The sequence below is a fragment of the Ammospiza nelsoni genome, chromosome Z, assembly GCF_027579445.1.
Source record: "Ammospiza nelsoni isolate bAmmNel1 chromosome Z, bAmmNel1.pri, whole genome shotgun sequence".
NCBI lineage: Eukaryota > Metazoa > Chordata > Aves > Passeriformes > Passerellidae > Ammospiza > Ammospiza nelsoni.
Genome location: NC_080669.1, coordinates 29,014,053 through 29,030,660, shown reverse-complemented (window position 1 = coordinate 29,030,660; position 16,608 = coordinate 29,014,053). Strand labels below are relative to the sequence as shown.

The 16,608-nt window shown below is 35.1% G+C and overlaps 1 protein-coding gene across 1 annotated transcript in view; it reads right to left on the bottom strand.

Annotated features, from left to right (window-relative positions):
* Positions 1 to 485: 485 nt before the first annotated feature.
* Positions 486 to 16,608, bottom strand: part of MFSD14B (major facilitator superfamily domain containing 14B) — a 30,159-nt gene continuing 14,036 nt past the window's right edge. Inside the window, exons 3-12 of the mRNA XM_059492737.1 lie at positions 15,399 to 15,461; positions 13,068 to 13,195; positions 12,110 to 12,224; positions 10,938 to 11,156; positions 9,748 to 9,861; positions 9,112 to 9,183; positions 6,529 to 6,641; positions 5,568 to 5,665; positions 3,637 to 3,794; positions 486 to 2,083 (exon numbers count right to left, since the gene is read on the bottom strand). Of these exons, the coding sequence (XP_059348720.1) occupies positions 1,883 to 2,083; positions 3,637 to 3,794; positions 5,568 to 5,665; positions 6,529 to 6,641; positions 9,112 to 9,183; positions 9,748 to 9,861; positions 10,938 to 11,156; positions 12,110 to 12,224; positions 13,068 to 13,195; positions 15,399 to 15,461 (1,281 nt within the window). The 3' untranslated portion in view covers positions 486 to 1,882. The remainder of the gene's footprint in view (positions 2,084 to 3,636; positions 3,795 to 5,567; positions 5,666 to 6,528; positions 6,642 to 9,111; positions 9,184 to 9,747; positions 9,862 to 10,937; positions 11,157 to 12,109; positions 12,225 to 13,067; positions 13,196 to 15,398; positions 15,462 to 16,608) is intronic.

The window sequence follows — 16,608 nt, the reverse complement described above, 5'->3', positions numbered from 1 at the left end:
TTTGACAACTGCTACTTTTAACACTAATATATCTGTATTCTATTCCATAGATCAAGTTTACGACATTCTAAGCTGGGATCATGCAAAACTTACCCAACTGCAGTCTGGCCTGCAGCAAAAAAAGATTATCCTGCATAAAAGCCCAAGCTTCAACTACAAGAAATTCAAGAATACAAGAAAAATTGAATTTTCTACGTAAGTTTCCTCAGAACAAGCTATTAATTCTGCAGTAGTGTTCAGATCAGAAATTATTCTCAGTGTTTTTTGTACTTTCATTCTCCGCTTCTCCACCCCAGTGGATAACATGTCAGGAACCCATGGAACGTCTAAGCAAAGCATGCTTTTCACCACTCTTGGTAACACAAACACAACACAACAGAACAGGAATCTAGGTACTGTCATCCAAGACTAGGATAAACCCACTTCTGCTCTGAAGCAGCCAAGGCACAACAGTGAACTTGGAAAAACAGACACGTAGTCACAAAACCTAGAAAGCTTGGTATTTATATTTATTATGCATTAGGAAGCTTATTAACTTAAAAACCAACCTGCATAAGTACAAAAGGTTTCTTATCTGTGCTCAACATGGAAAAAGTTTCAAAATATATATTTTTAAAATTTGTTCAGTCAATACACAAGCCTTTTAAAAAAACTGTATAACTGTCTGTACCCTCATTACATTTATAAATACATGATTTACACAGCACCCCATCTGGAAAAATTAAAACTCCTTACAAATATCTACATATATTGTATACATATAAAACATTCATAGGAGTACTTCATCAAAGTTAGGTTTAATAGTCCATTTACACTGCAGCAAAATACATATAAATCTCTGTGTTCTTCATAAAATGTCTCTAAAAATTAGCACATTTGTTATAATTCATCACTCCTTTGAAGCATCTTTTAGAAAAAAAAGATATTCATATATCTATGATATTCAGCAGGTAAGACAGTGATATGAAGGCTGAATATGACTAATAACTGAACACTAAGAAGCAGTTAAGGCAGCGGTCAAAGGAATTAATAGGAAAAATTAGTTTATATGGCAGATAAAGTGACAAAATGCAGTACATACATATATGTTTTGATGTAAAGTACTTGGGCACCCACTCAGAATTGTCTATTTCTGACACTGCTCATTCTAATATTAAAATATATTTTTTTATAAGCAAAATATTAATGGGACCTGGCTCTTCAGTGCCATCTGGATGTGTTTTAACTGCACATAACTGATTATTGCAGAATGTGGCTTTAAGGTTTCTGCATGACCTTCATTTATGGCTAATTACTATCCTGTGTGATCACACACATTCACAATTCTGCCATCTCATTTACATCACTGCTTTCTGGTAACTACTGGAGTTCTTGCTAGTAAATAATACTTGAGAATTTCATTGATAACCACTATCTCAGGTACCAAAACTATATAGAGATCAGTGCCTCCCATGCTATGAAGACTACATATGGCATAGATGCAGACAAAAAGGCGTAAGAAATGTAAAGCAACCTATTGTAGTGATGGCTGAAATTGTTCTGACTCAAACCTGTTTATTTTGCATTAATTTGCAATTTTGGGAACTAAACATTCAAACTTTAAAAAAAAAAATCTGTCTCTGTATTCAGATTTCTACCCAATATCAGAATTTGACACAGCATTTGCAGTCCAATACTGGGTAGAATCACACCAGCTTGTGACCTGCTGTTCTAAAAAACCACTCCTGCATGCATGACATCAACCTCAGGTAGCATACAGCAAGTGACCTCCTGTCACAGCTGCCTTCTCCTGAAAGGCAGGATACTCTGTACCTCCCATCAAGCTTCCAGAACCACAATTCAGTGCATGAATTTGTTCCATCGGCCCCTCAGAATTTAGCCTTCATACAGTGCTATCCTGCAGCAATGGTTCAATGTCCTCTTCGTTACTTTGGTCTAGGTTGTTACTCTGACTACTGCTGATGCTGTTGCTGTGTTTTTTGGTACTGCTGGCTTTGTTCTCAGGAATAAATAAGGCAACTAAAAAAGCCAGGAGAACAATGCATGCTCCAATCAGGAAGGCGGGACCAGGAACGATCGCTCTCTACAGGAAAAGAAGCATAATAAAGAATTCATGTTTCAGACACTGACTTCCGCATTATGAACTACACCACTAAGGCAGGAGATCATGAGAGACACATTTATGGGGACTATAAAATTTTTGCAAACAGGTTCATATGTGCACTTTAAAGTGAATTTTCTACATCTAAAATCCCCACAAATTCCTCACCTGATCTCCACACTGATTGAAAAATGAAAAACACATAAAATTTTCAATTGAAAGTATGATTGTCTAGATAATGAAACAGATGTTGACTTGATGCTTTTTTGTAATTTATTTTTTTGCTTTAGGCAACATGCTTGTTAAATCAACAAGACTCCTCTGAAGATTAATAGAATAAGATTTCAACATCCACAAGTACAAGTCTCAATAACCTTAGCTTCACTTTTCCATGGCTGAGATATCTAGAATCAAGTTAGTCAAATAAACAAGCATCCCAAAAAAAAATCAATATATGGGTGAGCAAAATAACAGTGAGACCATTCTCACTGCAGACACATGTTACTCATGTATGACAACTCAGTATTTGGAGTTATTGTCTGTTGCTTCTAAGCAGTTTATTTTAAAGTTCAAAAACAAAACTTATCCACATTTCAAAACCCTAACTAAAAACAAACACCAGAAAGGTTTTAACACAAATTTTAATCAGCCAGGTTTGATGGCAAACCTCTACAAAATAAAAATGTCAGCAATCCAGCTTTTCTTTAATCTTTAGCAACTTTTCTGTATCTGTGTAAACTAAAACTAGATAAAACCAAAAGTGAAGCTTGTCAATCCTGTGTACTTTTATTCTACCAAATTAAATGTAGGAAGTTCTTCTCAACAAAAGTGGGAAAATACCTGAACATAAGTATACAGTAACCAGGTATTTCCCTTGCCTCAATTCTTGTTACAATCAGAGGCCTAAATTTTCAGCTGATGGTCCGCACATATAAACAAATCAAAAATATATTTTGATGATATTAAATCTTCAAGAGGTGCTACACACACAAATACTCAAAGAAGAAATGAACTTCCACAAATTAATACACCCTCATTTGCAGTATAACAGCTAATTCATCTGAGCAGCTTTTGAGTATTAACCACATAATTGGGGTTTCACTGAGAGGAGTGAAAATCTTTCAAAAGCTGCCCTTTGTCATTGCATTGCCAAGTGTTATTATTACTCTCCAACACATCTGACAACTCCCCTGTTTGCTGTAATATGTGGAAAATCATAATGATGCAACTTCACTCAAACTTTAGTTCCAGTAAATTTACATCAAGATAAGTTACCTGGCACTGTTACAATACCGAAACTAATGCTGCTGCTACTGTAAATCTAAGTATTTACGATCACGTTTAAATTATCTTAATCTGAATTATTAAATAAACCTGAAAAGTGAGAATTAAGAATAAGAACATCTTGTTCTTAAACAACTTAATTCTCACTTTCCAGGTTTATTAAATAACTAAGATTTTAAATCAACCAAAAAGACAGATTTCTGGCACAATGAATTCTACACAGGAAACTCCACACCAAATTTTGAACTAACCTTATTACTGGGATTCTGCTGTGTTTCAGTTTCAGAAGTGTTATCAGGTAGGAATTCATTGAATTCCACATGGAAGACAAAGAAAATAAGGCCATACAGTGCTGGTCCCAGGCCATTGCACAGTCCTCTTACTCCAGTTATTATTCCTTGGACAACACCTAATGAGGAAAAAAAAACAGTAGGATTATCTTTTTTTAAGCAAGGAAGAAATGCTCAGAGCCAAGAGCTCTGAGTGCATTCTAATAATTGTTCCAAAATAGAGCATATCATAATTATTTCTACATTCTAAGATGTAAGAAGTTTATTGAAGACAAATCTGTTGGATTCAAATAATCCTCTGCACACCATAGTCCTGTCACTATACTTGCAGATTACTTGAAGAATTATTATTTTTATTATTGGATAATATTTCGTTATTATGATAAAGAAATTTATGTGTAGGTTTAATTTTTAATATTAGAGTTCTTCCACACTCACCCAAAGTCTGCAATGAAGACAGCGAAGATAGCATTTAAATGTGGATCCCATTAAATTTATTTTCAAGTGAAATTTAGAGTAATGTACCTAAGTGTTAAGAATTGTGATTGGGAAAATACGCACAAATTGTGACCAGTTTTTATTTAAATACCAAGTAACCTATTCAGGGCAGTAAATTAAGTATACAGCAGTAAATTCACAATACTTGACTGACTGCACTTTTATAATGGATTCTTTTTAAAGCTTGATTAATCAAAGTGCTATAGGTATACTTCTGTTTTGATTTCATTAAGTAATTGTGGCAACAGTGCAAAAAGTGTTTTTATGATATTAACTTCACATAATAAGAGTCTAAAAATTATATTTGACAATATTAATAATCTGCTTCATCCTTAAGGCAGTAACTTGTAAAATGGGAGGAAAAGAAAACATGCAAAAAAAGTTTTTACTTCACAGGTTGATGATATGAAAGTTTAAAATCTTCATGCCACTAGGTGGCAAAACCTCAGTCTTGAAAGCCTTAGCTATTAACACCAGTTTCCTCTATGTAAAATCAAAGTTCAATTGCTTCTGTCAGCTTAACTAAACCAGTAATTTCTTGATGTAAACAGAAGTCTTTAAAAATCTTTAAATGTCTCAAAAAAATGGGAGAGAGGGGAATAATTACAAAAACCCATGTAAAATACCATCTTTTGCATCCTAAAACAGAAATCCACCTCCTGGAACAGTATCTCCTTGGTAATTCTCAGATTTCCTGCATTTACCTACTTCATGTTGTACAAAGCTAAAGTGTAACTGATACTCAAAATTTATATGTAAGCATTTTTTAAAGAGAATACTAAATTCAAGTTCGAGAACAATACGAAGTCTTTTTACCAGTGTTCTAATTTGTGATGACTTCTCATTTCACTTTAAAGGAAGAGTAATTTCTGACTGTACATTGCTTTTCATATCAAAAACAGTAAATTCTGTGTTTTCTCAGTTTAATTGGTTATGTTGGCATCCTTTTCTATTCCTGGAAAATCTGAAGTATTGTATCAAATAGGGCCAACTTTTCTACAAAAAAAAAAAAAAAAAAACTTCTTTCCTACATTTATTTCAATCTGGTAAAATGTGTAATTAAAAAGGTAGTATTGTTACATTAATCCTCACTGTTTATTAGAGAATACTGCATATAATAAAAGGAAGAGAAAAAAAGAGAATGTTTTTGTTGCCTTCATAGTGCTTTTACAGAAAGAAAGACAAGACGTACCTAATCAGAAATTATGTCTTTTACAATGTAAATATGATACATTTGTGCACTTCCTTCCTCCCTACATGGACTAGCAGACTTCCACAGGTACTACCAAGTGAAAACACACAAAGATAACTTGAAAAGTACACCTAGGTAACTCTTCTGCTTTCTAGAGAAAAAACCAGTCTGATGCAAAAACAGCAATTTACCAAATACTCACCTTGTTGATCTGCCTCTGCATTTCGTGAAACCAGAGCACTTATTGCTGGAAATGTAATGCTTGACATCGCTGCTACAGCTCCCGCTGCCCACATCATCCTGTGTTAAATACATAATTTGAATTAAAAATGACACTGCCCTTATAATTACTCCCCACACTCCCACAAGAGCACCCTTATTTCATTCCTTTCAAAATATACATACTAAAACACCTAAAGAACTGGAAATTATCTGGTTATCTTCCTGCTCCCTTCTCATATATTATTCTGAACTTGCTGAAAGAGAAGCACATTGGATTTGATTTTATCCTAGCAGAGAAAAAAAACAGGAATGGGAGGGAAGCAGGCTTTCCTCTCCAAACATTGTACAAAGGAACAATTTCCCAGGGTGTCCCAGAGAGACAACTGACTAGGAAGTACTCTTGATAAATGACAAGCACTCCTCCCTCTCAGTAGGACACACTTTGTAAAGAGTAAGATTTTCTAGCTTATGGTTCCAATTGTCTCTACTTAAAGACAGAAGAAACTCTAGACAGTTTCCAACAGAAGAAACTGTAGATAGTTTCTAAGACCGATGATAGTTGGAGTAAGAAGATATGTTACAAAAACAAGTATAGGTCCAATACCTAATGGGTAAAATAGATCTAGTGGAATTACTAGACAGAACATGCTACTTATTAGCTTGTGAGTTTAAGAAAAAGTTTTAACCACATTCATAGACTTAGTACTCAGTGGAACAAAATGTTGCAAAGACTCCCTTTTCAAAAGGGCTGTAAGTACACAAAATTCTATCATTCCAACATATGCAAAACACAGACCAAATTTTGGTAGAGTAATGAAAATGGGAATACTTAAGTCACAGAACATTCAAACACCCATGACAACAAAAGTAGAATTTGTCGGGGGAAAGAAAAAACCTTTCAGCTCCTTAACAAGTGTCTACATAGCAAAACGCACACTTACCAAGACTGAGATCCAAAACCATACCAAGTCAGCTGAAAGATCTGAAAGCCAAGACCAAGGAGAACTGTGTTTTTGTTCCCTATAGTTCTCATCAAGATACTGAGAAACAAAGTCTGCAAGAGAAATAAGTTCAACCAAAAGTTGTTTTAAAAAGTCAGACTTGCTAAAGTAATTTCTCCCATGCAAAGTAATTCAGAGGACCTTTCAAATGATGAGAAAATTCACATTTGTCCTCTTTCTCCTCCTGTATTAAGCCCAAAATACAGACAAGTCATTTCAACATTTAATGTACAGATATTCTTAACACTTAAAGGGTTACTACTTTGGGACATCCAGAACCATCTGTACTACCTTCTCTATGTATATTAGATGACAGTGTCTATTTCCAATGCAAACAGGCTTTCATTTTCACCTCTACAAGCCCTATTGTATTACAGAATACAGCACTCCACAAAATAAAAGCAGTTACCAAGCAAAGACAGTGCAGGCTGGACACAACTTGAATTTACCAGTATTTACAAATACTAGAGAAAAAAAAGACTGCTAGCTCAGAAGAAAGTAAACTCCTTAGGTCAGCTGAATTATTTTGCAAATTTACATTTAAACTTACAAGTAAATCCTGCTGCTTTGTCACCTTCATCACATACACTGAAATTTGGCCAATTCCAAGGCACCATTAATTACATTTTCTACTGACTCTTTACATAACTGACATGACCTTTTCATTTGCACATGAAAGCTAATCCTAATCAAAGATCAGTATTTCCATTTTTTAGAAGTGTTACTGCTGAGGGGAAAGGAGATCCCAATTCAGATACAAGACACTCAGGGCAAGAAGCAGACACTTCCTAGTAAAGCAAAGTCCACATGGACAACTTGATTCAATTAATGGACCACACACTTTTCTTTAACAGGAGAAACTCAGCAATGCTTCAGTAAAAATACAGAGAAAAGGAACCAGGACTGCAGAGCAGAATACACTTCCTCTCTTCTCTTCCTGATTGTCTGTCTGAGATGATTTTCCCACAGCAGCTCTCACTGGTCTCACTGGTGGGTAGCTGGAAAGGTGTTGTTAACACACCAGTGCTTTGGCTACTGCTGAGCAGCGCTGGCACAGCATCAGCGCTGTCTCTCAACATTCCCCCCATATCAGCAGACTGGGAATGGGTAAGATCCTGGGAGGGGACAAAACTTGGCACACTGACCCAAACTGACAAAAGGGATAACTCATCCCATACGGTATCAGCTCAGATACAAAAGCTAGAAAAGGAGGAGGAATGGGGCATTTGTTATTTATGATGTTTACTTTTCAGGGCAACTGCTACGTGTGTGGAAGTCCTGCTTCCCAGGAAGTGGCTCAACACTGCTAGCTCATGGGAGGCAGAAAATAAACGCTTTTTTCCCCCCTGTTTGTGCACCTAAAGGTAGCTTATTAAAGCAAAAGTTATCTCCTAAGAGTTGTTTTTTACCTTAATTTTTCTTCCCTGTCTGTCTGGAAAGGGGAGTGCTGGAGCAGCTTGGTGGGTATTTGTCATCCAGCCAAGGACAACTACTCACCCTAGCTTTCTTGTTTCTCATTTCTAGTTTGAATGCTACATAGAAAAAATACAGTAATTCTACCCTCAGTTCTTTCTTACCCAACATGCCAACACAAATCAGTATTTATGAAGCAAAGATTATGTCAATAAGCCTAGATTACTAAGCTGTACTCTTCAAAAAGCTCAAAAATCAAAAGATTTTCCTCATTTTAACACTGAAAATTATAAACCAGAAGGAAAACCATCTTAAAGATTTTTAGAAAAATACTGGTCAGCATAAAGTATGACTGGCAGATGTGAGTGCACACAATAGCCTCAGAAAAAACCACAGCACAAAGATTAAAATAATTTCTTGAATTGCTAAGGAAGGCCACAACTGACACTAGGAAAACTGGTAAACATTGATGAATGTGTTGTTTACATCAAAACAGTAAGACCTTCGTTCAGCTAAGAATGGCAGCAAGGGTACAACATACTCTATATGCCATTCCTCCTCTTGTCATCAGAACAGGAAGACAAACTGCATCCATAAAGATAACAAAGATCGCATAATAAAAACCTGGATTTACAAAAGACATAAAGGATTTGTTGAAAAATCAGCTCACTGTCGCCAGTTAAGAAATATGACAAGAAGATAACAAGGCCTCACAGCTCCTCAGCCTCCAAGCGGAGCCTAAGTCACCCTGGAAAGACTGCCTGTATGCAAGTTTGATAGCACAAACCAACTGAGCAGGTGCAAGTAGCATGACTTTTATTTAAAATAAGGCACTTCCCTTTCAGAATGCCTTGCATTTAGTAACAAATTTCCTGTATTGTTTTAATAATTTTAAGTCAGAGTTCCAATGAATTTACTGATCCAAGTCAAGCAAATTTTATCTTTCTGATATCCAGATCCAGTATTACTAAGGAAAGCTTATACAAAGTAAGAAATTTACATGGACTGTATCACGAATACAACATTTAGTGAATGCAAGATACGCTGACATTAGAGCAGGTAAAAAGTTTTTAGATGAGCTTAAATGGAGCATTAAGAAACAGAGCTTACCTGAGCTATTATGGACAGAATGCCCACCACAGCTATAAATGCCGCAATGCTAACAGATCCAAAGCCTATAACCTGTAGAGAAGCAGAAATTGTGTGAAACAAATGCCAAACACAATCCAGGACAATTAGTAGCAGGGAATATCTTTTCAATGAAAACACTCATCCCTGCTTATACTCTAGATTTATACAGGATCCATTCAGGAAGTGTCCACTTTCAAGAATGATCCCTAACTTGACTCTTTGCCAAGAAAATTATAAAGGGGAAAAAAAAAACTGCCTTAAAAAAAGGAGACAAAAGAAGTCATAGATCTGGAAACTAAAGTTCTCTATCCCTCCCCAAAACACAGCTGGTCTTTGACAGGCAAGATCCCACTTCAAGACAGACTCAGAAACTGCTGTACTAAATGAGAACAAAGGCCTGCTTAAGGTAAACACGTGCTTAAAATACTGCAGGGTTTATGCATCAGGAGTCAAGTGTTACTCAGTTTTTGGCTTAGCAAATCACCCGGCTTTTAATCTTAAAGTTTTACTTTTTGGCAGAAAGCAGGCCTCTAAGCAAAGCCTATCACAACAAAGAAGTCATAGGGAATACTTATTTAAACATCCTTAGTAAGATGCGAAGAGATCAACATTTACCTGTCTCAAGTACAGAAAGAAACTAGAATACTGGCCAGCCTCAGGCAGATATGAGAATAACACTGTAATGCAGATTGGGAGAACTGTAGGGTCTTTTCTAACCTTTTTCAGAGACTGTAAAACAAAAGAACAAGGCAGGTATTAAAACATAGTACAAAGCCTATGAAAGTGTAAAGAAAGAAGGTATATTCCCTTTTTTTGCATGCATATACATCAAAACAATTACACATGGACTCTGTTAAGCTGCTGAACATTAAGTCACAAACAATCTCTTTATATACAGTTTGGGGAACTCAATTCTTCAGTAAAGTTTCCATCGAGATTTTTGTAGCTACTGTTCAGTACCAAGTCAAAACTACTCCCCAAAAACAGCATTACATAATTTTAATAACTAATGTCTTCTAATGGACCTCCACAGTAATTATTTGTTTTGAAAGATACTAGCAAATAATATACATTTCTTACACTTGTTCACCAATTATAATTATAATTAATTACTTTAAGGAACAAATAAATTGCGGAAAACAAATTCTGTAACTGCAGTCTTTCGAGCATGCCATTCATCTCTCAATATTCACAACCAGTTCCCAGCAGGACAGATCTTGAGAAGAAAAATCACTTCTTCCTTTCTTAAGATATCAAGGTGTAATGAAAACATAAAATAACTGAGTACGTGTGGGTGAGTGAAGTCACTACAAAGACTGCATGGTATGTTTTAGCCCTTCCTATATATGCCTACAAAAAGATCAGGCTTTATAGATCCAATCTCTATTAGAAATAAATCATACATAACCAAAAGTGGAAATCAAGAGTGCAGAGAGATACTGCCAAAAGTACAGTCATAAAGTGAGTATGTAAAAACTTAAAATATTGGTGCATAAGAATTCAGCATTTCTGTTCGCAATAAAGTAGAGCACCTAAGTTAGAAAGTTAAAGTATTGTACCATTGGATTTCACACCAAACATTATTTTCAAATCTAGAATTATTTCATCCACAAAGTTTGGTTTGATTTTGATTTTTAAATGCAGTTAGATCTTTATGGGCAAGAACAGAGAACGGAAACTACGGCATACCCAACAGTCAAGCTACCAGTAAGGCTGGAGACTTCTCAAGCTTACAAACTGAAACGAATAATTATTACTTATCAATCACCAAATATTTAGTAACAACTTATTGAAGTGCATCTTACTGCAAAAGGATCTGCCTGTTCCCATGATATAGAAGATCCCCATGAAGCAGGTCTTATTTTTTCCGGCAGAGATTCTGGTACAGCTAGCAGGATGAAAAAGATGTCCATGACAGCCACCAACGTGGCCACCAGTACAACCAGACTATCCCCGTAGCTGGCAGACAGGTATGCTCCAATGGCAGGACTAGTCACCAAACTTGCCGCAAAGGTGGCAGATACCTATGCACAACAGTTTACAAACCCATCAAAGTGGTTACTCTCCCATTACAGAAAAAGGAAGTAACTTGCTCACCACCCCTCTCTAGAAGTGTCATTGAAAAAACACCCAAGTAGAAATTCAAGTAAAAAACCCAAACCCAACAAAAAAGTAAATAAACCACATAATATTTACAACAATAAGTATGGGTCCCAAATACAGTCTCTACTGCCTTCTCAACAGCACACCATACTAGACAGGATTTGCACTCCAAGATCAGGTTTGGCTCAAAGGAAAATGGCTCTTACCTTCAAACAGACTAAAACCTTTATTTTATTTTCTAATTAGGAATTTGAAGTGATTTCACTGAAAAAGTTGTCAGTACATTTAAATGCCTGCCTAAAAGAAGTTTAAAAGCTAAGGACATCTATCAATAGACCTCCAAAATGTAAAGTAATATGGATATTAGGAAAGCACACTAAGCAGGAATTATATTACCTCTGAATGGACTAGTTTGTACTAACCAAGTTATTTTCCTCATCTTTTGATCATGAAGAAGGATCATATCTAAGTTATTAAAAATACTGTTTTATGCATTTTCATTCCTTCTTACCATTCCAACATTAGAAAAGGCCATTTTATACCAAAAAGAAGTCATATGAACTATATATGCAACTTAGAGGTGATGGAAAACTATTGCTAAATTATATTACTTGCATTTTCTTTAACATTTAATGTTCTGTTTGCAAAAGTTAAAGACATTCTTTCTTACACATGCCCTGTATGCAAGTTGTCAAATTTTAATTCTGCTCCCATGAGCACGCAGCACTCTGTTCACTGTGTGAACACTAATCCAGCGTTCTGAACTGTGGTACACTTCTTTATCAAACTCTTTAATCGGGAAACAATCTGTACATCAAAACTTCAATATGAAGGTCATAATCTGACCTTTTACCCCAAACTGAGCATATCTTACCAGTCCGTAGGCTGTAGTTCTTTTATGCTCTTCTGTTACATCAGCTACATAGGCAAATATTACAGAAAAGGTAACAGAAAATATTCCACATACTGAAATCATAGCGAAGTACCACCTAATAATTTAAAAGCAACAATTAGAAAATTTGAACTAAGATCTCTTGCTTTTTATCTTACTAATAAGCAAGTTTGTGTTTAAGTCTAGGAGGAGGGTTCCTTGAAAACTAACACAGAACTTTACTGGAGATGAATGAATGACTGCACAGTCTCACTTAAATACTGGAAAACAGCATTTAAATTATTTTATATTCTTCTGTTTACTATACATCAGCCTAAAAGAAGAAGTGGTCCTTTGAGGACATGGTACCCATAGATTTTTACCCTCTCGAGTTCAAGCTACGAAAAATTAACTATCTTAGAAGTTATTTCATCAGCCAGTTAAGGAATAAACTATCAGACATATAATACTGTGGAACCTGAATTCTGAATGCATTCAGACTGTAAACAAAATTCTTTTGTAATTCTTCCAATTACAGTAAATGCAACTAAAGTCGTAACTGAGCAGTACTAACTTGGTTTCAAAGTACTAGTCAAACAGGTAAAAGATCTCACTAGCAACAATTACAATTTCTTTAGCAAATAAATGATAAGGTTCATTTAGCTTTAAAAAAACTTTATTACTGTCAGTCATTAAGGGAAAAAATTAACAGCTGGTCTTAAAATAGTTAGATGGGATTGTCAAATCCTTGAAAGAAATGCTTTATACTTGTATGAATATAGTTCATATTCCATTATTTCTACTTTTAGGACACACAGTTTGAATACATCTTGAACAGAAAAAGAATAATGCAATTATGTCTTGAAAGGAAAGCTGCTTTCTTCTTATCTTCTTGTCCCCTTCCCATTTCCCCAGACATCTCTGAATATCTGCTGTCCTGACAAGACTTTGTACCACTTACCATGGGCTTATTCGCATTAATGGAATTGGGACACAGGTGAAGAAAACTGTAAGAAGAAGAAAATATTTTCTTCCCCAAGCATCTGAGAGAGCACCTATTAGTGGAGCACTGAGAAATGACAAAAAACCCTGAGACAGAAGAAAAACAATTAGTACATCTGCAGCTACATTTCCAAGGCTCATTTTACAATATAAGAAGAGAATAAAATAGATAACTGAAAATTGACATGATTTGTTCTGTAGTCTAGTTTTCTGTGATTCTGAGGTTTTATGTTTCAAATCAAACTTGAGTGAATTTTAAAAACAAGAAAAAAGAGACAGTATATGTTTTTTCAAGTACCATTTGATTCAATATAGAAGTAATACAGACTCCAAAATCTTTAACATCTCCAAAATACAGTCTAGTTCCACAAAAGACATTATCTTAAACTCTATCAAGAGACTCAGTGCTAGATTTCAAACCCAAGTTGCCCTCTAATTTGGACTGTCCTAGGAGAGAGCTTTGGGTAACATAACTGCTCTCTGAACAAATTCAACAGCTTAAATTAAATTAAACACTTACTGCTTTATACTACATATTCATCCTGTACAGTACATCTGTAAATAGCAAGAACTATTAAGATCATTTGAGCAGGCCTGGCAACTTGAGATCATGCGACACCATAATGAGATTCCTGTGGTAAAGGTCAGACTCACATGTCCAGTAAAAACAGAAAAAATTAACTAAGCATCAAATACTAGATTTTTCCAGAATTTCATGAAGTCCTAGAATCTAGGCCTCATATCCATTTTATTACACAGGAGAATTAAAATAGGAAAGGATTTCACAGGTTTGTTAATTGGGGAATAGTTCCTCCTAATTAGTACATTCTTCATTTATCAATCCAATTGCGCCCTAAGTCCAAACATTAGTAAATGCATGGTTCTGTAAGCACCTTAATACCCTGGAAGCCTACTCCGGCTAACTTTAGCTTACCTCTCTTATTCAAATGTAATCACACAAGTTTAACATATGCATACAGACTTGCTATACTAAGAAACTGCTCTGTCAAATCCTTACAAACAAACCTGATTTTCAACATTTTCAGTAAGTAGACTGAGAGCAAAAGCTGTAAAGCCAGACTACCAGATCCTTGGAAAGTTACATGTCTTACTCAATTGAAATTACATTTTCTGTTCCTTAGAATCAGATTTCAGTGCCACATGAACTAACATGTTTTGCTGTCAAAAACATTTCCAATGTTTCACAAACAAAGTTTTAAAGAAAAAAGACACAGAAGTACAAGATCTCCCTAGCCTTTGATCTCCAGTTTATTAGACCTATTCATTACATTACAGCACTTTTCTACAGGCATGCTCGGCACAAAATCTATGGGGAACCCTCTATTTACTACTTTTAATACATAGTTACATTGCAGAGCGAGAGAAAAACTTAAAACAGGAAGAGGAACATGAGCTTTGTTTGCCTATGAGAACAATGAGAAGATAACTTCCTCTTTCAGTCTTAGACAAACATCCCAAGTGCACTGTGTTCCGCCAGCTCACCATGAAAGACAGCAAGACCAGCAAGCTGATCCTAAGGATGTTGTGTTCTTACAGCTAAAAGCAGTGCTTTAGATTTGTTACCTGACATAGAGAAAAATAATTTCTGAGTGCTACAAATTATCTTAGTCATAAGTTTGAGCAAGGGCTTTGCAGCCTCTCAGCAAAAGAGTTATGAAAGATAAGACTTTACATTAGTTATGCTATAAAACTCTTGCAAGCTTTTTTGCGGCCACAATTCAGCATAATCACTGTGGGAATGCAGTGGTCTAAGTAAGCTATAAATTGCCCTGAATATCTTGAATATCACAGAATGTTCAAGATCTGATTAAAAAAATAGGACCAGGAAATAAACAAACCTGATGAAAATTAGCTCTTATGCAGCATTTTAAGACAAAATCACAATGATCAAATGCTTCATTTTCTATCTCAATGGTATGATCATGATTGCATTCAGTTTCCTCTGATATAAATCATTTAACATTAGGAAGCAGACAACAAAAACGTAGCTTTATTTTCAGACAGATCCTTATCAAAATTGCAAATAGCTACAAGTGGAACCTATTCAAATGAAAGGAATTTAAATTTCTGAGAAACATTCCACTTCTCTCAAGATACTGCCACTTCCGCAGCAAAACTTGAATTCAGCCCAAGAAACAACCACTACAGTAAAAAAATGATTCAAGAATTAACTACATTCTCAGTGTTTTGTTATGTTCTTATGGAAAATGTAGTTGAGACAAGTCAAACACACAGAATACTTAGGTCAGAGGTTTAAAAAACATCTTACCTTAACACCTTGAATAAGTCCATTCATTAAAAATGTATGACTGGGAAATGTTTCATGTAAGACCTGAAGGAAGGGGGGAAAAAAAAGCACCATTTTAATTATGAGAGACAGGAGAGAGTTGATTCCAAGTTTAAACTTGATTTGTAAAACAGGATAGCTCTATGAGAACTTGTTAGAAAAAAAGGATCTTATCCCAAAAAAAAAAAAACCAAACAAAAAAAAAACCCCAAAAAACCTGGAACAACAAGAATCAAAGCATCTTCTACCTCTTTTTTGTTTTCACAAGAAAATGTAAACAAGATTTAATATGTATTTATCAGCATAAGTTCCTATGCTGGCAAAGACTGTAATGCACAGACAGTTGGTTTGGGACACTGCTCAAAAAGAGGATCAATGTAAGCAAAAACCATCTCCAGGCAGTACAAATTATAAAATTTTTATGTAGCTGCTTCATTTAAAAGGTTGACTGTCAATATTTAAGAGTGAAAATATTTAAGAGTGAAAATATGACTGTCAATATTTAAGAGTGAAAATGAGATTCTGCTAAATTACATTGACACAGAAAAAATAGTGCTATATTCACAACTGAACACACAGCAGCTATTAAATAGCCATACAGTTAAAAACACTTCCAATTAGTAAGTACATGCTTACAAATACCAGCAAGAGTTCTGAGTGTTTAAATACAGCTACGAATTCATGTAAGGTGCTTTATCAGCAGTCCTAATTCAAGGACAAGAATGTTAATCTATGCTAAACAGATTTACCATAAATATGCAAGAGAGTTAAGGGGCCTCACAGGTGCTATCACATTGACTAAAAAAAAAAAATTATTGTGATGTTCAAAACATATATGCACAAAAATTCAGATTCAAACAAAACTCACATTCATTTGCACCTGATATTTATAGCTAAGTGCCACCAATTACAAAAATTACTTATATGTATACTGAGAAAGGGTCACTGAAAAGTATTAGCATCATTTCTATAGGAAGACTCAGATTCTCAAATCATAGGTTTAATCAAAGTGGTGGTTCTCTTACTAATTACTGGTCAAATAATTCTCCTTATTTACATCACTTTTCCCTCCTGCCATCATTCTTTGATTAGGTATTTAAAACAATTTTTCACCTGTTAGAACACTGATTTTATGAACTGAGGAAAAAAAAGATCAGAACTCAAATTACAGATCTAAAAGTAGATACCTTCA